At 37.0% G+C, this 21031-nt stretch overlaps 2 protein-coding genes across 8 annotated transcripts in view; one reads left to right on the plus strand and one right to left on the minus strand.

Annotated features, from left to right (window-relative positions):
• fhod3b (formin homology 2 domain containing 3b) overlaps positions 1-4856 on the plus strand; it is a 96799-nt gene extending 91943 nt beyond the window's left edge. For all 5 annotated transcript variants that reach the window (XM_074653914.1, XM_074653915.1, XM_074653916.1 and 2 more), the window contains 3 exons: positions 408-594; positions 1956-2117; positions 2218-4856. In XM_074653914.1, coding sequence (XP_074510015.1) covers positions 408-594; positions 1956-2117; positions 2218-2300 — 432 coding nt within the window. In that variant the 3' untranslated portion in view covers positions 2301-4856. The remainder of the gene's footprint in view (positions 1-407; positions 595-1955; positions 2118-2217) is intronic.
• A 3150-nt stretch (positions 4857-8006) lies between these two features.
• LOC141779212 (retinoic acid receptor RXR-beta-A-like) lies at positions 8007-19410 on the minus strand. Of its 3 annotated transcripts, none has more exons than XM_074653921.1 (12): positions 19231-19410; positions 17059-17252; positions 15733-15886; positions 15294-15473; positions 14823-14876; positions 13390-13550; positions 13048-13177; positions 11134-11260; positions 10969-11010; positions 10762-10853; positions 10541-10646; positions 8007-9690 (listed from the first exon to the last, which is right to left on the minus strand). In XM_074653921.1, the coding sequence occupies exons 2-12, from the start codon at positions 17197-17199 to the stop codon at positions 9543-9545; spliced, it is 1335 nt and encodes a 444-aa protein (XP_074510022.1). In that variant the 5' UTR covers positions 17200-17252; positions 19231-19410; the 3' UTR covers positions 8007-9542. The 3 variants fall into 3 exon arrangements, with proteins under 3 accessions (XP_074510022.1, XP_074510023.1, XP_074510024.1); XM_074653922.1 differs by lacking the exon at positions 19231-19410 and adding an exon at positions 19017-19138; XM_074653923.1 differs by lacking the exon at positions 14823-14876 and having other exon boundaries at positions 19231-19385.
• Between the last annotated feature and the right edge of the window lie 1621 nt (positions 19411-21031).

The following is a 21031-nucleotide window of genomic DNA, read 5'->3' on the forward strand; positions in this document are numbered from 1 at the left end:
GACAATGAGAGAAAAGGAGGGGTTTGCATGACGTCTGCTGGAGTGTTGAGAGTCTCCCATGAGAAGGAGTCGCAGCTACTTCCTTGTAGAAACGAATGGATCTCAGAAAGGGAAGCTGTACTCTTCAACCTGGCATTTCTGAAGGATTGTTTTTGTGAGTGTGTGTCACAGAATAAAACAGCAACTGTGAATGTGGAACTTTCAACTCTTCGAAATAACTAATTGTTCTTATATTAGGCTGGAAAGTGCCGTGTCACTACTAAAGATTAACCTGTATGACGAGTTTGATATTTAAAGCTTTTCCTTCCTGAATACTAAAAGTGCCAGAGCATGGAGCTGAGTGTCACCGTCTCCTACTAATAACTTGTCAGATATTGTAATCCTGTGTCCTCCCCATCTCCCTCCAGAGTGGTAAATTTGGCGGTGCCCCATCAGACTCACAGGAGAGCCCGCCTCAGGGTATCCAGTATGCTGAAGATGCTGCTGAACATGAGAACATGAAGGCCGTACTAAAGAGTAGCCTGCAGGGCGGAGAGAGCCCGACGTCCACGGTGCCAGGCCTCCGTTCACGCACCAGAGCCAGTAGCACCAGAGGTCAGTCTCGAAAAACATGTTACAGCCCCTACATAGCTTTTATATTAATATCATCACCATCCATCTAGTACATTGCGATTTGGATTCCTCTGTTGCCCTAACTGCTGATGTAATCCTACCTGAAACCTTTAATCTTTCACTAGAACTACTATTTTTAGCCACACTAGCAACATGGCTCTAGGGATGACGATGTCTGTCTGTCAGGCTGTCCACCACTTTGGGCCAGACTCAAATATCTCAACAAGTACAAGATGGATTACTGTGAAATGTTGTACAGACCAGGGTATATATGCAGGAATCCTGATTGTAAGGCCTCATTGTCACTTCAAGTTCTAAAAGGTTACATCATTAACTTACATTTACTATACATTGATTGTAAGATAGCACAACTAAACAGTCTTAGTTTGTGATAACTCATTGTACTTTGGAATTCAGGAATGTCACTACATGTACTTTTAGAACCAGTATTTGACCAATAAATCTTAAAGGTCCCATATTATAAAAAAGTGATGTCATGTTTTTTTATTATTATAAAGCAGGCCTATATAAATACTGTGAAAGTATCGAAACACTCAATCCACAGGGAAATACACACAGCTCGTATTCAGAAACTCTGCATTTGAAACAAGCTGTCAGGATTTCTGCCCATTTGTGATGTCACGAATATACAATATTTAGATCCTTGACACAATTTTAAACGTAAAACATTCTAAATGTGTCCCAGTGTATTACTGGTTGCAGTGTATGTGAATGTCATCAGCTGACAGGAAGTACACATGGACCCAAGCTGTTGCCTAGCAACGCAATTCTGTTGCAATTCCGTCAAAATGCGCTAAAACGGAGCATTTCAGACAGAGGGTAAATACAGGTATATTCAGGCTGACAGTATGAGGAAAATAAAGTTTTTTTTTAACATTACAGCATGTAAACATGTTCTAGTAGAAACACAAAATACAAATATGAACCTGAAAATGAGCATGATATGGGACCTTTAAACTTTGGTAGAAATATATGTATATAAATACATAAAACTTTGGTGAGCTTCAGGCGGTTGATGTCATGCAGGGGCTTCCACTTAACAAATACCAAGCATGGCACATCATATAGCCACAATAATAGACACAAATTATATCTTGTGCACACAAATTAGTAAATTGTGGCCTCAATATGTATATGTTTTCTCTCTATGGCCACTTCCGAATGTAAATTCCTGGTTGCCAGATGATGAATCTATAGACTTTCCCTCTAGCGGCACAGGAGGTTCACATTGTGGTTTTGAGTGAAAAGTCTCGACCACATTTCAATTTGTCCAACACTTTTCTTTTCTTGTTTTCTTATCCATTCTGACCTTACTATTGTAGGGCGTGTTCCCCCATGGTGCTCTGCCAGTGACGACCCAGTGAACTGCACAGATGATACAGCTGATGAGATCATGGAGAGGATTGTCAGGTCAGCCACTCAGGGGCCCAGCCAGCGGACGCAACCTCGGGAGAGGAGACGATCCCGAGCCAACCGAAAATCACGTGAGTCACGTCGACTGTTGGCCAAGTGGCTTCATTTATTATCTAACAATAGCTGCATGTGCTAATGTGTAATAATACACTTTTCTTCCTGTCTGCACAGTGAGGAGGACACTGAAGAGCGGTTTGACGACAGAGGAGGCGAACGCTCTCGGCTTGTCCAGTGGTTCAGAGATGCAGGTGTGAAGTGGACATAAGGGCGTCTGGTAGCCCTTTCACTGCCCCTCCAATGCCTACGCCCCAACCTGGCAACCCACTCCACTCTGGCTTGGCACTAAAATCCCCCCCTCACCCCTCCAGCTTCGATGAGTTGACCTCATCTTTATGCATTTGGTTGACACAGGCTTGACACAAGTGCTTCCTGAAGAGAGTGGAGAAAACAAGTTGTATCCATGAACTGACGGTCGGAGAGAGCACAAACAGAGCGCTGCATTCAAACCACTAAGCTTTGCTATTTGCTGGATAAACATCGACGACGTGCACTCACTCACAATCATCCCCTCGAACGTGACATTGCATTCAAACATCGGCGAAAAAAGTGTGTTGTTTTTTTTAAGGCGGAGGGCATCAAAAGAGTTGGCAGTGCGTGTGTGCTTCGATCTCAGCGACCTTGACTGAATCCAAACGGCAAGAAGTGTGGGACGGACACTAAGCTCTCCGCTGCTTAGGTTTAGTGTCCTGCAGCTTTAGAAAGATATTTCATCTGTTGAATAGATGGCTTTGTGCAGAGGGGTTATTCTGTTATATATATACTACTGTGGTAGTTTTGTGTTTCTTTTCATTTTGCTCAAGAAGGTGCTCAAATAAGGAACAATTGCACTGGATGTAAAAGTTGGGTATCAATGGAATGTGAAATCCTTGACACTGATGAACCACTGACATCTGAAAAACATACTCACCAGTTTAACCAGCAAATCAACAGTAGCACAGTTTTTAATGTCTAATCAAAGTTGACACATTCAAGGTAGATGAGCATCTCAAGCTTTGCAAATGTCTGTTATATGACTGGATAAGAAGGAATATATCAGAGAATCATCTTTTGAAAGATCACAGTCAACATACCACTACTTTCAGACTAATGCTCATCAACATGTTTAGCTTATACAAATATAGACAAGTTGCACCATGTGACCTATTCTCACTGACGGACTGGACAGTTGGAGACAGTTTAAGGAAGGCCGGCGCAGTGTTACAGGTGAGTAATCTTTAGGGTAGTTTTATCTCCTAGAAACTATGAGCTGCACATCTCAGAGTGCCTTTCAGAGACAGTTATTTATTAAGACGTTTTCAGGGACATATAATCAAGAAAATGTTACTACAGATGTGCAGTCTGTGAGGGGGGCGAGAGGATAATACTGCAATGTACATCATTCACGAGCTGTGATTTATTTTTAACCAGTGTTTTTAAACTCGTCCTGGCAAGAATTGTTTTTTTTTTTTCCATGTTATGTCTTGGATCAAATAATATGTTATGAAGATAGCTTTAAAGTATTTATGACAATTTAGGATTTGGTCATGCACATTAGCTGCATCCGGTTGCCTTACTGTAGAATACGGGACATACATTGTTCCACTCTAGTCGAGATCTAGGTGAAATATATATAAGAGTTAAAAAATAGACCATGCCAAATTAATGTGTAGCTCAACTGGCATCACTGGAGATCTCAGTTTGTCATTCACAGGACGTGGAGCTTCATTCCCTAACTATGAATGTGAACATCAGGGTTACATGATAAGTAGTAATATGGACGAACATAAAATCTCCATTATTTATCTGTTTTAAAACATGTAAATCTGTATTGAAGTGAATAAGAAGCCCATAACTTAACGTTTTGATTACATAGGTCTGTTTTTGAACTATCGATGAACTCATTGTGCTATTAATTTGGAACGGCCTTGGCTAAATTTATCATCATTTCAGTTTATATCATGGCAAAGTAGATCTATCCACTAGCAACTTTTCACTGTGATGGAAACATAGCCATTGAGAGAAACAAGTATCTAGTGCAACATCATGGTAAAGCTACATATAACACACCAGCAGAACATGTTTTTTTTGTTTTAGAATTAACTGAAAACTATTCAGCACCTTAGACTCAATGTGTAGCATGCAACTTAGTAGAAGTGAAGTTATGGGAGAAGAGCTCATTGTGTTTCCCAGATTGTACTGATTATTGTCAAAAACAAGACAGGATAGATGTGTAAAGTAATGTAGGGGGGAAATGCTGTAAAATGATGTATATGTCATGACAATGTCTTTATGTTGTTCTTCTATTGTTGTTGTTGTTTTTTTTGCTCCATGTGTAGAATAGTGTATCATAGACTAAAAGCAGTATTATTCTAAATATAATTTAAGCAAACCAAGCCATGCATGGTTTAAAAAAAAAGTGTCACTTCTGCTTGATACAAAAGGAGGTTCACTTTGGTTCTCAGAGCTGTAGGGGTTTGTGCTATTGAACCTTCACAGACTGCAAAGTGAGCAAACGTGGTGAAACACGCAGTGATGACATTCACCAGCTAGTCCTGTGGAATCCCTTTAGAAGCCTTCGATTTCATTGCACTCAACATTTTGTTTCTTTTAATTTAACGTTAGCCCACCACACACACACACACACATTGCTGCCTGTGCCATAACATCACTGTGGAACTTGGACACAAGTGCAACAACTAAGGCTTCTATTGCGTCTATGCCCACAGCAAAAACTATGTAACAAATACAATAAAAAGGCTCATTAAAACATATTTTTGACTGTTGTTTTTTTTACTATTTAAAAGCCTAGAGTGTTTTAGAAATAATACAGAGCCAGTGATTCAGTTGCGTAGCCATGGATAGGCCTAGGTGGGCCTGGGTCCACCCATTTGGCACTCAGGGCCACCCAATCTGAAGGCTTCCTTTTTTGCTGGATCATCCAGTGCAGTGCCAGTGCACTTATTTTTGTCTACATGAGTACCTCTACTTCTTATTCTTCACCTCCTTGTGAGTCTAGGTGCACACCCCTAAACACACACACACACTTTAATAGACTACTCTATCAAAAAGTAAGCACAACTACAAGCCAAGTATACCTTTTGAGAAATAGGCACTACAGTAACAGAATATTGATTCATATTTGATCAGCGCTGCCTAGTTTGACCGTTTCGTTGGAGTTCACAAGTGATTGACAGCTGCTCAGAGACGGCACGGCTCCAGCTCGGCTCTGATTGGTTGTTTTCCTCCGGTCTGGGAAATCCTGCAGATGCCATTAGGAGCACCGGAGGATACAGAGGCACATGATTTTTTTTTTCTTTTAATCATATTTGCTCCATTTCTACCCACTGCAGCTTTAATGTTTGTCTTGTTGGAACCGAATCAGCTTGATTGGCCACGTATGAGTAGGCCTACACATAGAGGCTACCAGGAATTTGACTCTGAGGCTGCAGTCGAAAAAGTCTTTTTTGCTTAAGAAGGTTCTTAACTGAGTGAAATGACCTGGAAGTAGCCAAGTGGCAGCCGTGATAAGAGCTGGTCGAATTCTCTAAATGTTAAGGGAAGGTGCTTCAATGCTTCCTTTCTTATCTCCTTTAGCAGAGTATACACTGGGCCATCCTTTACCAAAGGAAATTCCTTGCAGCCGCCACATTTAAAGCGACGGATCATTCTACCATTCAAGAAAACAAACAATATGCTTGTTTTGTATAGTATTTTCATATAGTCAAATACTAATTTGGATTCATGTTGATAAATATGAGTGGACAGTGACAACCATTTCATTTGACCTTTTTTTTTTTACTGTTTTTTTACATACTATGCTATGACTTTAATTTTTTTGACATATTATACAATGACTTTTTTTTAATTTTCGACATACTATACTATGACTTCTTTTTTACTTTTTCGACATACTATACTATGACTTTCTTTCATTTTTTTTACATACTATTCTATGATTTTTTTTTACATACTATACTATGACTTTTTTCATTTTTTCGACATACTATACTATGACTTTTTTAAAAAGAATTTCGACATACTATACTATGACTTTTTTCATTTAGTCGACATACTATAGTATGACGTTTTCTTAATTTTTTGACATACTATTCTATGACTTCATTTTTTCGACATACTGTACTATGACTTTTCTTTAATTTTTTGACATACTATGCTTTGACTTTTTTATTTTTTGACACTATATGACTTTTTTTAAGTTTTTGACATGCTATACTATGACTTTATTTTTTTGACATACTATCCTATGACTTTTTTCATTTTTTCAACATGGTATACTATGACTTTTTCTTTATTTTTTGACATACTATACTATCACTTTAAAAAAAAAAATTTGACATACTATTCTATGATTTTTGTTATTTTTTCGACTAACTGTACTATGACTTTTTTTATTTTTGGACATAGTATTCTATGATTTTTTTCAACATACTATACAATGACTTATTTTTTCGACATACTATACTATGACTTTTATTTTTTGACATACTATACTGTGACTTTTTATTTTTTTACAGTTTACTATGGCTTTTTTAATTTTTTCAACATACTATATTACTTTTTAATTTTTCGACATTCTATACTATGACTTTCTTTTATTTTTCGACAGTATTCTATGATTTTTTTAATTTTTTCAACATACTATAAAATGATTTTCTTTTAATTTTTCGACATGCTATAAAATGATTTTCTTTTAATTTTTCGACATACTATACTATGACTTTTTTTTTTTTTTTTTCAACATGCTATACTATGACTTTTTTTAAAAATTTTCGACATGCTATACTATGATTTTTTTTTTTTTGAAATACAATAGTATGACTTTTATTTTTTGACGTGCTATCCTATGACTTAGCACGTCAAAAAGGACGTGCTATCCTATGACTTTTTTTCGACATACTTTACTACTAAGGTCATACATAGCATGTCGAAAAAATTAAAAAAAGTCATGGTATAGTATGTCGAAATTCTTTTAAAAACTAATAGTATGTCAACAAAATAAAAAACGTCACAGCATAATATGTCGAAAAAATAAGTCATAGTATTGTTTGTCGAAAAAGGTTGTATAGTATGTCGAAAAAATTAGTCATAGTGTAGTATGTCGGCATTATTTTTTTAAAAAGTCATAGTGAATGCAGCTACTCCATCCTCCGCACAGCGATGGGCTCATTAACTTCTTGGTTCCCTTATCACATTTGGTAAAAATCTGAAAGATTGCCAAATAGGCACTTTTGCTTTTCACTTTGCATCGTCTTGTCTGTCAATTCTCTCTCGTCCAGTGTGTAAAATCTGACACCTGCTACTCTGAGCTGAGACTCCATATGGAGTAGATGCATTCACTGTCAGTTTGTAGAGTCAGAAGTCCGATTATGTAATGATAACACGGCGCTGATAGCCAAAATTAAGTAAATGGGTTTTATTTCTGTAAAAAAAGCATAACGGCAGCGGGTATGCAATTTAATCCATGCGTGCCCGACCACCGTGTAACACCGACTACTGCAATTAACATCCTAATTAACAGCTGCCTCTCTGTTGAATGAACAGCCAATACGAACGCTCTCTCTCTGAAATGACCTCTGATTGGCCAAAGTCTCCCGTCACTGGCTAGATTTTTTTAAAGCCTGAAAACAGAGCCGTGAGGAGGTGCAGAAGTCTAGTCATCTTGTAGAGCAATTGAATTACAATATGCTGAAAATGGATTTTTGGAATCTTTGCCCAATGATGCCAAAAAACATGCCTACTGCAGGTTTAAACATCTTTTTGTGCTTTGAGTGGTCGGAAGACTAGAAAAGCGCTATATAAGTCCAAGTCCATTTACCATTTTTGACTACATCTTACAATTGTCGTTTCAGAAAACAAGTGTCACATCTAGCACTTTTTGGGGAAGAAAAGGGAAAACAAAATAAAACTTAAGCCTCTTTATTTTCAGTCCACACAACCCATGCTTCAAGTCACTTTATGTTCAAGAGCATATAGAGGTCGATGACAAGCTTACCAATATAGCTCATCTGGGGTTTACACATGGCCATCATACAGACCTCATTTGGTCTTGTTTAAAATTCCTATACGTCCACAGGTGTTATGGATCTAAATGTGATTATGGTTTGCTTTTAATAAACTGTAGACATAACAATGAACAAGACGGCTACCTACAAAAAGGGGGGGGGGGAGGTTGGAAAATACAATTGAGCATCAAAAAAAAAGCACAAAAAATAAAAATCAGCTGAAACAGTCTCAGCAAATCCAGTGCAACCCAAGACATGTTCTGCTTTATACTAGCTGAAAACTAAAAACAAGGGCACATATTAAGAATTATATAATTTGTATATCCTGATCATAATTCAAATTTATCAATATACATTTTCCCTGAACAATTACTTTTGCACAGTACCTTTGAATTGTATAGATAAATTACAAAATGGAGTATTCCCTTTCCACCAGACATGATTTACTTTGTAAAACCCCTGAATGACTGACAGGCAGAAAGCTCTTATGCAGTTAACATTTTATATTGCTACATTTTTAACAAAGATTAACAAAGGGATTTTCAGTTTTGCATATTTTCTTAGGTTTTTGTGGTTTGGTGTGCATCTGCACAAATAATGTCAAATTATTACTGAAATAGCACCAAAATACAAACGCCTGACTATTTAAAGGCCTGGCGTTTATTAAAAGTGTGTTTTTAGAAATAGTACATAGCAAGTGTGCAGTGCAGTTTAATCGTTAACCACAAAGTGATTAGATTTATAAAATGGCAAAGAAGTAAACAACACTAACTGTATATTACCAGACACATAAAGCTGATCCTCAATCAACAGACAAGTCGAACCAGACAGTTTCAACCACTGACTTGTCTTCTATCGCAGGGTCACTGTTAGGATTTAATCTTCTGCAATGGATACAAGTAAACTCAGAGCTGTTGTTGGACACAGTTCCTGGTGACTGTTTGGTACAATTATATTATTTTAGAGCTGGCTAGAATTACAAATTATAAAAAGAAGACTACGTCCTTAATGCATACACATGATTCAGGTTGCCTTCCTTTTAAAAAATAGGTTTTGGGGATCAGTTCAGTTGGAGAAACAACCGAAGCTTGATGTTGGAGGTGTCTAAAAAGCTTATATAAAAATGTATACCCAAATTATAGCTCCTGTGAGGGAAATATGTAAATGTTTACATTTTTAAAAATACTTTTTTTTTTTTTTTTTGAAACCATAGTTACTCATGACGTTTATTTCAACATATAGCACCAGCTTGTAGATCATGCCAAGCCTTGGGTTTGGTCTAAAGAGCAAATCTGCGCTGCACTAAAATAGTGTAACCCAGACAGCAGTGAGACAAATTGACAAATCTTCAAAGAACTTAAAGTGCCACTCCAGTCCCACTCCAGCTTCCCAGACTTCAGCTATCTAAACCTAACCACAGTACGCGTTTCCTATCTAAGACAACTGATGGGGAGCTTCAAGCATTTCCATGAGGAAAGTGTCAATAGGTGTATCACCAATCAGCTTGAAGAAGAAAAGATGCTCCAAGCACTTCAAGCCAATGGATCGCAGTGCTGGCAGTCGAAGAAGGAGCTTAGCAAACCTGCATGGAGCGAAGAGGACATCATTTAGTTTGACAAGACAATCAATGCACCAACCATGTTTATCTTGTCTAAACGGATGCAGTAGAGTGAAAAACAAGACTATGCTGAGGTTGTGATTAGGAATGTCACAAGAACCGATACTTCGGTAACCAAAATTCTAAAAATGTGACGGTACTTGTTTTCTTCGGTAACGAACGATGCCTGTAATGGTCATTTGGTACCGGAGCGGAAGTACTAGAGATGCGATTCTTCCGGATACAATGGGGGCAGTATACGCTTGCAAGTGTTCTCATTTGCCGTGAAATGAAGGAAGAAGAACGCTGTAACAGCACGGAAAAAAACAACACGAGACGTGAAAGAAGGCAGCTGCTGCAGCGCTACCTCCGCCTCAGCTCGTTGAGAAAACAAATAGCAAGGGTCGGGTATGGAAGTACTTTGCGTTCGAGGCGGATTTACAACGAGTAATAATAGATTTGCAAAAACCAGTATGCAGTGCAGTAACGATGCCGTTGTACTTTTCTTTCCAAAGGAGGAAATACCTCCAATTTAGCAAAGCACCTCAAAGACAGACATTTAAATACTTGAAGGCTACATGCCACTGTTCTGTTTTGCAATGTTAATAGACGTTTCTTTTTATTTATTACTTAAAAGGCTACATACCTCTGTTTTTAATAATGTTCAAATGTTTTAATAAAAGGAGTGCGTGTTGAATTACATGGGATTTATTGTGTTTTTTTTACCGTGGTATCGAATTGGTATCAAGAATCATGTAAATTCACTGGTATTAGTATCGACTACTAGATTTCTGGTACCGTGACATCCCTAGTTGTGATAGCTGAGGACATTTACCTTCCCTGCTGCTCTGGGTATTTCTGTTTGCAGTAGGATTCCAATGATGCATAGACCTTTTCTCTAAGGAGCTCCACCTCACCGGTGTTGGAGAGCCCTTTAGCATCTGCAAGAAAATATATAGACAATATTTATATAAGGGGCAAAACGCTTAACAATACGTCCTATTTTGTAAAAAATGTTAATCTTTCCTATGTGAATATCATGAATTGAACAGGCACCTGGGTTGAAGAGGACGATGGCTCGGAGGCAGCCCAGCTCGGTTTTGTCCATTTGCATATCTCTCATTTTATTGACGAGCTCCGTAAGAACCCTAAATAATGACAAATTTTGCAAAACATTTTGGAAAAGGTTTGAGTGTAAAATACAAAGAAAATATCACTAATTGTATTGATTCAATCACACTCATTACAAAAGTGTAAATTTACCTGTCAAATATGGCTCCGACTTCTGCACTCTGCACACTCTCCCTGTTAAATAAAACCAGTTATTAAACACACACTACATATTTATGAAACATTAGACAAAGGAATTACAATTAGTTGCAATGTATATTTCAGTATGCTGGCTGTTTTTTGTCTCAATAGATGCACCTGTCAAAAATGGCTCCGACTCCTGCACTGTGCGCGTTGTCACGCTGCAGCTCAGAGGCCAGGAGAACTCCATCCTTCAAACCAATGGAGCGATGGGAGAACGAGGCGATGAGGAGCTCATTCCACCCTGACAAATTAAATACAATTAAACTGGTAAGTAATGATATCAGGGAAAAACATTTCAGTAGTTCTTAAAGCTGCAGTAGGCAGAATGTTTTTGGCATCATTGGGCAAAAATTCCATAATAACCTTTCAGCATATTGTAATTCAAGTGTTCTGAGAGAAAACTAAGACTTCTGCACCTCCTCATGGCTCTGTTTTCAGGCTTTAAAAAAATCTGTTCTGTCTCTCTCTGAAATGACCCGTGATTGGCCAAAGTCTCCCATCACAGATTTTTTTTTTAAAGCCTGAAAACAGGGTAGTGACTGTTAGTTACTAGTTTTCTCTCAGAGCACTTGAATTACAATATGCTGAAAGGTTATTATGGAATTTTTGCACAATAATGCCAAAAAACATTCTGCTTACTGCAGGTTTCGTTATCTTTTATCGAATCTATCCATGCACAATACCAACAATCAGGCTATCAACAATATTGGGATATCTGGATCACACTAACTCATTATTCTCACTGTTAAGATTTATAGATCTAGTGGAATTTCAGACAGCACAAATAATGTTTATGGCTAAAAATAACCCGCTACCAGGAATTATTCAAAAATTGTTCAGTGATTGAGAGGGGGGTTATAATTTATGGGGAACATTTTATTCTAAATTCATAGTATTTGTACTACCATGAAAAGTTGTATCTCAATCTGTGGAGTGAAACTACGGAACAGTTTTAATGTGGAGCTAAAGCAATGTCCAAACAAATCAGTCTAAAATAAGGTATAAAGACATGATTTTCTCTATTTTTTCTGTAAAGAATAATGTAAATTTGTAGATATTTGATTTTGGGTAAAAGAATAATGTATAATCTTCGTATTTTATATTGTATTTTATATGCATGGTCGGATGCTGTGTATTGTGTGTGTGTGTATATATATATATTGAATATTGTATTACATGTGCGTATTGTATATTATAAATTATAATATGCGCATATACGAAAAGATAACTAGTCAATATGATTAAGATAAATATGTAAGTAATTCATTTGTATTTTGATTAAGACACATTATAAGTAATGAATTGGTTTGCTGGATTGATAATGAATTTATATTTTGATAAGGACAATTACATCAGTAATTTATTTATATTTCTGTATGACAGAGATGACAGGTAATTATAGTTAGACAAGTTTAGGAACATTAATTGGAGTATATGTATAGCTCCATTAGGAAGCTGGTTAATTATCAATGAATGATTTATGGAGAAGGAGTGGGATTAAATAAGTTTGTTCTTCTTCTACAATTTATTTTACTTATGCTTTTCATTGTATGTAAATACTATTTTTTATAGCTGTCCACTTGTTTGTATTATCATTCTGTTTTGTTTATTTTTTTAATTTTCGTGTTCGAAATAAATTTTGAAATGAAATGACTGAAAAATTATTGGGAGCTTTCACAGATGTTATTATTCAGGTTGCTTTGTAGTTACTTTCCATTCTAGATTTGATGTAAAGGGCAGCTTTAACTAGGATTTATATATTTCCTTATGTTCTTACTATTAACACAATATGGTTAATTTTAGCAGTCTAATTGTATAAGACACCTTTACACTAAAAACAGACTATTTAAGCAAGTGTCCTTGGCCTTGTTACCGTTTCAGAAAAGTACTTTATAATACCATAACATTCATAATCTGATTATGATAAACTAAAGCAAAGACATAATATGGATCTGGTCTCTATGATGTGTTGATTTTGAATGTGCAGTTCCATGCGGATCATTTATGACCGCAGGTGCTCGATCGTACCTGCACGCAGGAGGATGACCTGGTCATCAAGGGGCAGTTCAGAGAAATGAGGGATTCTCTTTGCCCACTCCACCAAGGCAAACAGCTGTTTGTCTGCAGTCTGACAGATGTTGGTGACTGCATCGTGGGGCTGAAACCAAACAAAAGATCACATTTCCTTAGTTGTACATTCAAACCAAATACTTCCAGCAATTACAGTGAGCCTGTAATTAAGAGCATGTTCTTAATTTGGATATTCTACAATCATGTGGCCCAAAGCCACTGTGCAAACACACAAAAAAAACAGATGACTGACAAAGTGAGTTATATAAATCTATTGATTGCAATGTTGTAACCACTCACAGAGTTGCCTGCAGAACCACCATCAGAGTGAAGCTCAGTCTTCTGCTCCACCGCAGTCTCTGCCTCTAAAATCTTCTCAACAGGCATCTCCTCATTCACTCCGACACTGAACTCCAGCTCTCCTTCACGCTCTCGGTTCCTCTGGCGCTCCTCCTGGACCGCTACGTCAGACAAAACATAAGGAAACAGTGGTGGGGGGGGAGAAAAGGAATGAGATGATGGTAAATACTGACGAATGAAAATGTAAACTGATGAATTTATGGGTTAAAGAGTGACATTGTGCAAAAATGCTCTGGCTCTTTGCAGGGTTTTTGCTGCATTGAGAAAGTCAAATTCTCTACTGTCTTGACAAAAATGTTATCATGACAGCAAAAATACATTTGCGGCTAATCTCTACAGTACATTCCTAAATATATGATTTCAATTCAGGGAGTTAAGAACTGATTATGAATTGTTTCTCAATGTATCTTGAGACATTCACAATAGCATAATTCATATCCATCATGACAAAAATCTGATGAATTTACTTCCATTATCAACAGAAGTACAGTAACTGGCAGGTTGACGTTAACATGCATGAGTTTGTTGTTAACATGCCTTCATTCATCATTAAACAGTATCACAATGCATCTAAAAAATCTATTGTTTTTCCCACCCCAACTGAAATGGCAGCGTTACTTCAGAGAGGTGCTTTCCTAACAGCACAAAGCTTAATGAGGATAATTTAGACTAGCATGTGAAGTTTGTAAAAAAAAACTTATCGGCAGTAAAAAAAAAGAAAAGAAAAAAATTTAGTCTATGTTGTCTAAAGCAACCTAACAGGAGACTGTGATCTCAGTGAGGTGGAAGAACTGAAGCTGTTGTCTAATCCAAAATATTCTGACTTTCCTAAATCAAATCAGGAGGAAAAAAAAACAGAACTGTCAGAATCTCTTTGAAAATGTATAATCTATCCATCTCACTGGCAGATCAGACACTCTGACTAAAGTGCAGCCATAACAAACTCACATGGTGGCAAAGCAGAGTGTACAGACTTTATGTGCCTAAATCTGGAGCCAACATTGGAGCTGCACAGCCCTCAGTAAGAGGCAACACCTCTCATAACAAATGTATCGTATACTGTATGCATTCAAGATACTTTAAAAACTGGCCTATGAAGGCCTTAACTAGAACGATCCATTACATCTTTTGCTGCTTCAACACCAATCCACTCCTTTAAATTTTAAATACACAGCAAAGAACTACAGCTGTCTGACTGCTTATTTTACAGAGCAGTCTATCATCACAAGGCACTATACCACCCTCGCTCTCCATCATTTCTAGGTACGTTTTCACACATAAATCCGCCAGTCAACAATTTTGCATGTCTAACACAACAGGCTAATTCTCTAAGTAACATAAAAATACAGTATCTTTAAGATTTCATGTCATACTCATCCATCCCTCATCTTTTCCATCTTCTTTTATCCACTTTACATGTTTGATCACTATTGAAAGATGGAGAAAGGGTAGAATAGGAGAAAATGAAGAGAAGAGATGGAGAGGGGTTAGTTATATAAACCAGCCCCAATACACTCGTCTCTACCCTTTATCTTATCTAATCTATCTAATCTAGCATCCACCCTCACCTACGCCAGAAATAGTACTAATCCAATATTACTTAATCAATTCAATTGGGCTTCCTTTGGCATAATTAGTTATTCTAAGAAATCAAATTGACTGCCAATGTTTAAATCGTTCTAAAAATAAATATTTAACTATGTTGCAGAAAACCCCAATGTATGTCACCTTTGTATAGTTGCATGTAAGACAACTCGCAACAACACATGTTCCTACACCTTCAATAGCCAAACGGGCTCTCAAAATGAACTTTAACCTCTAATACAACCCTGTTCCTTGCATACCTTCCCTCTTCATGCCCATGGCCAGGCACTTCTGGTAGCGGCAGTACTGGCAGCGATTGCGCTGGCGTTTGTCAACCAGGCACTCTTTGTTATCTCTGCAGGTATAGCTAAGGTCTTTGCGCACAGTTCGTTTGAAGAAACCTTTGCAACCCTCACAGCTGTACACTCCATAGTGCTTGCCTGTAAAATTACACAAATAAAAAAAAAGTTAGAGGCTGATGGGATAAATCAAACGAAACACCAAAGTGATGGTGACAGCCTGACACACATTATTTTTTTTTTTATTATTAGCAACAGTGACTGAGATCCAATTTGTTAAGTTGTTGGAAACAGGCAAAACACATCTGACAGTAGGGGATCATCCACACTAAAATGAAATAAAGTAGTCTACAGCTGATGTTTCACTTCTGCTAATCCTGCTCTTAGTGCACTCACTCACCAGAAGAGCGATCTCCACAGATGACACACATGCGTTTCTGAGACAACATTATCCCAGGGCTGTGAGGTGTCATGGGCCTCAGGCCAAAAGGAGGCTTGATATCTTCTGAGCTGCTGATTGAGTGCATCCCTGATACGGGTGCTGAAGAAGAGATCTGAATACACAAAGCAACCAAAAACAATATAATTAAAACATTGTAATGTCTTTGGTTAATTGTATGTCATGTTAAATGACCACACTTCTTTTTGCATTATCCCAATTTGCTTCCTCCTCTTTTGCCTATTTACCGCACTGTACATATTGTAAAATGCCTCTGCCCCATGTGAGCAAACACCTGTACCCTACAACTACAGCAGATTAATCCCGTAAATGCAAAAAGGAAGTGCACCACAACTAGGGGTGGGCGATATATCGAATATACTTGATGTATTGCGGCTTGTTCTACGTGGGATGTGGTAAAGGATTATATCACGAACACTGAGTAAAAATATTAATTGTCACATCATTCTTTAAAGCCGTCGGCATGAGACTCGCTTTGGCGTTTCGCCCGTGGCTCTCTCCCTCTCACAGACACACTCTCCTGGGCGAGTGTGTGTGGTGTAGGAGCATGGATGTGCGTATGAGGTGTGTTTTGTACCTGGCGGGAAGCAGGAAAAGAGGCAGTAGAGAGCGAAACAAGTGACGCGCCATAGCAAGTTTATACGCGTTGAGGTCGGAAACAGTAATAATGGAAGACGTCAGCTTCCACGCCAAATAAGACGGTCAAACTAGCCCCCACGTTGTTTTGCGTACGTGTATATACTAGGCATTACAGTAAGAGCATGTAAGAAATGGCTTCAAATAAAAGCAACCAAGAACTGACTTCAAAATAAAAGGGACCTTACGGTGAATGTGGCAACTTCACATTCATTCAATAAGTCAGTCTGTCAATATTAAATAAAAATAAATAAATAAAACTAAATGAATACATAAAATGAATGACAATTTTTAAAAAAAAACACTGCCTGCAAACTGTATTTCAGAGAAAAATCGAATTTCAATAGTGTGAATAATTAGTCAAATTTAACAATAAAGAATATATTTCCGAAGACTAATCCGAGTTCAAAAGGACAGTACACCAGTACTGAGTGTTAGATTAGGTTACTAGAATGATTACACTGGTCTGACCACACGCATCAAAGGGTTGAATCAAATTATTTTAGAGAAAATATCGAGATATATAACGTATATCACGATATAGCCTAAAAACAAAGAAATTATTTATAAGCCATATCGCCCAACCCTAACCATAACATCAATTCACAGACTCTAATGGCTGTTAGTTACCTGACTGTTGCTGATGGGTCCAAATCCCAGAGAGGGTGAGACCACTGGGGAGTTTAGTGAGGGACTGATAACTGAGAACGGAGAACCCAAGATGTTGGTGGGGCTGTTGGAGGCTGAGCTGTTGGGTTGCTGTGAGGACATGGCTAGTAAGCTACCCAGTTTAGAGGATGAGGTCCCGTCTGAAGGTTATCAATCTGAGGGTGACACAAAACAGGATGTTATTAGTTTTTTTGATCGAACTTGAAACATGTCTTTACAGTAAATGGTTGTGATTGCAAGTAGAGCTTAAAACATTTACATAATTAGACAATAAACAGAATTGTCAACTATTAATCAAACATATTTCAAGCAAAGCTTCCCTTCCATCTATGGCTCAAAGTATTTAAATAGGCCCTAAATAAAAAAATAATATTGTATCTTCGGGGTTTGGACTGTTAATCAGACAAAACAAGACATTGGAAGACATCTTTGACTTCAGGAATTTATGATTCACTGTTTTCTGACATTTTACAGACCAATTGATTATTGGAGAAAATGATCGTTTTGTGGTAGTAGCCCTAGTGTCAGGACACAGTGACGTCAGCTATCACATTTTCCCATCAATTCACGTTAAGCCAAGCCATCTATCACTGGTTGTGATTGCAAGTAAAAGCTTAAAACATTTATATAATTAGTCAATAAACAGAATTGTAATTGTCAACTATTAATCAATCATATTTCAAGCAAAGCTTCTCTTACATCTATGGCTCAAAGGATTTTATATAGGCCCTAAATAAAAAAATATATCTTCAAGGTTTGGACTGTTTAGTCAGACAAAACAAGACATTTGAAGACATCTTGGACTGAATTGTGATGGCATTATTCACTGTTTTCTGTCATTTTATATTGATTATTGGAGAAAATTATCGTTTTTGTGGTAGTAACCCTAGTGTCAGGACACAGTGACGTTAGCCATCACATTTCCCATCAATTCACGTTAAGCCAAGCCATCTATCACTGGTTGTGATTGCAAGTAAGCGCTTAAAACATTTACATAATTAGTCAATAAACAGAATTTTAATTGTCAACTATTAATCAATCATATTTCAAGCAAAGCTTCCCTTACATCTATGGCTCAAAGGATTTTATATAGGCCCTAAATAAAAAAATATATTATATCTTCAAGGTTTGGACTGTTTAGTCAGACAAAACAAGACATTTGAAGACATCTTGGACTGAATTGTGATGGCATTTTTCACTGTTTTCTGTCATTTTATATTGATTATTGGAGAAAATTATCGTTTTTGTGGTAGTAACCCTAGTGTCAGGACACAGTGACGTTAGCCATCTCAATTCACGTTAAGCCAAGCCATCTACCACACTAAAAACCTTAAAATAAACCAGTAATTGTCACTTTAAAAGAGAGGGATGTGGTGGACGAATACGTATTGAGACACACACTATTTATTTATCAGCTAATAATCGGAAGCCACACATTGTTCTACACGATTAGTCAGATTTAAAAAAAGGAAAAACAAATTAAAACAACGTGTTTAGTGTTTGAATCATAACTCAACCTGAACAAACCATCACCATCATCTCACACTAGTCTAGTGTTTGTTAACGTTGAGCTCGCTGTTAGCATCGCAGCAGCGTTACCAACGTTACACGTTTGCTAAATGTTGCTATCGATACGCAGTTAACGTTGACATTCACGTTACTCTACAAAAAACAGCATTAAGTACATACAAACCACAATCTAAGGTGCCAGTGCACATGAGTATTTTCATGATTATAAAATAGTATAATGTATTAGTGAGTAACGCATAAATGACACCCTACTTTAAGCGTTGCTTAGCTACGAGCTAGCTAGCTAGCTAGAAAGCCCCTGGCGACAGCTAACACTAGCTAGCTTTTAGCATCCGTCTGGCTATATATTTCACTCTGTAACACTTCGTAAAACTATAATACAAACATACCCTGCTACTCGTGAAGAATGTATGGAGTTTAATAACTCGGAACCACTTCCAATAAATCCGCACAAAACAGCACAATATGTTCTAGCTGAGATTAGCTTGTTAGCAGGCTAGCTGAAGCTAATGTGGCTAACATTAGCTTCGCGTCGGGAGTCTGAAGAAGCAAGTTGATGACAAAACAAGCTCGTGGGTCGTTTGAAGGTTGCAAATGACTTACCAGACACACCTTCGACGCATTGTTGAGAACCACTTCACTGCACTTGTTGTGAATCAGCCTTAAGCGACCGACACTACTCTCTGGATCTTAGTTTACTTCAACTTGACGCTGTTGTTGTTTACAGGCCATGGTGGCTCAGTGCCAGGATCCTCTTTGAGCCAAAACGTCTCATGGGACCACCCATAACAGCCCTGTCATATGACACACTCCTGCAGTATATCTATGTGTTTTCAGCTTTATTTAGCATTTAATCACACTGATTTAGGACTTATGCAGTATATATGTGTTCAGCTTTATTTAGCATTTAATCACACTGATTTAGGACTTATGCAGTATATATGTGTTCAGCTTTATTTAACATTTAATCACACTGATTTAGGACTCCTGCAGTATATATTTTTGTGTATATATTTCTTTTAAATAGATAATTCGACACGACACCTTCTCACACAAAAATATATCTTATACTGTATATGTTCTTAATATATATGTTCTTAATATGCCTGTATATATTCTTAATATGCCCTTGTACAAAGTATTTCTTCTTTATAATTGTAATATAAATGTAATTTATTATTTTAATGAAGCTTCCCAGCAAAAAGTATTTCACACGTTTGTACCCGTACAACTGGCGTGACAATAAACATCTTGAATCTTGAATCTATATGTGTTCAACTTTATTTAGCATTTAATCATGACTGATTTAGGACTCCTTCAGTATATGTGTGTATTCAGCTTTATTCAGCATTTAATCACACTGATTTAGGCTCATTTTTTTACTGGGCATTTTTATAATTTTGTGCAAGATTTTGAACATTTGCATGAAAATTAAGATAATGGGTTCCAATGATCTATAGTGAGCAGTTTGTTTTGGTGGGTTTAACAAGAAACGCTGATATGTTTTTATTTTTTAAAGAAAGTAAAATGATCTGTATTATTGCTTTTCTATTCCCTTATGGTTAAATGTTTTGTTTTTCATAACCTGTTTTGTTTTGTTTTTCATTACCTGTCATATGACACACTCCTGCAGTATATATGTGCAGCTTTATTTAGCATTTAATCACACTGATTTAGGACTCCTGCAGTATATATGTGTGTTCAGCTTTATTTAGCATTTAATCACACTGATTTAGGCTCATTTTTTACTGGGCATTTTATATGTTTGTGCAAGATTTTGAACATTTGCATGAAAATTATGATACATTTTATTTACTGTTTCTTATAACCTTTCCCCTATATATATATTGCTCTGAAATTAAGTAGGCCTAAATGACCTTCTGAGTCTCTCATAGGCCTACACAAACATTTATTATTTTTATTTTATTATTTTATTTAAAAGGGACCATGTACAGTTTAAAACATAAATGTCACCATTTGATACACCGTACCAGATTATAGCTTTAAGCTAATTCACATCTGTAGTCCCTTTGGCAGGTCAAAACAAAGAAACATACTACAGTCATACAAGAAAGAACATACAAAACGCACAATACGCAGCTACACACAATAGCACATCACAAAGTATGCTTGTCAAGTAAAAGCGAGTCATGAAGACCATGGAATAATATTTTTTTATTTGACTGTTTCTTATAACCTTTCCCCTATATATATTGTTCTGAAATTAAATAATAATAATACAAATAAATTGGACTTATATAGTGCCTTTCAGAAACCCAAGGACGCTTTACAAAGGGGGCACACAAAATCATACTAATAATAACACAGAGAAACTATATCTAAGTAATTAAATTAAATTCTATTTACTGTTTCTTTTAAGGCCTATGATCTCAGCTGACTCTTC

This window comes from Sebastes fasciatus, chromosome 12, assembly GCF_043250625.1.
Source record: "Sebastes fasciatus isolate fSebFas1 chromosome 12, fSebFas1.pri, whole genome shotgun sequence".
In the NCBI taxonomy this organism is placed as follows: domain Eukaryota; kingdom Metazoa; phylum Chordata; class Actinopteri; order Perciformes; family Sebastidae; genus Sebastes; species Sebastes fasciatus.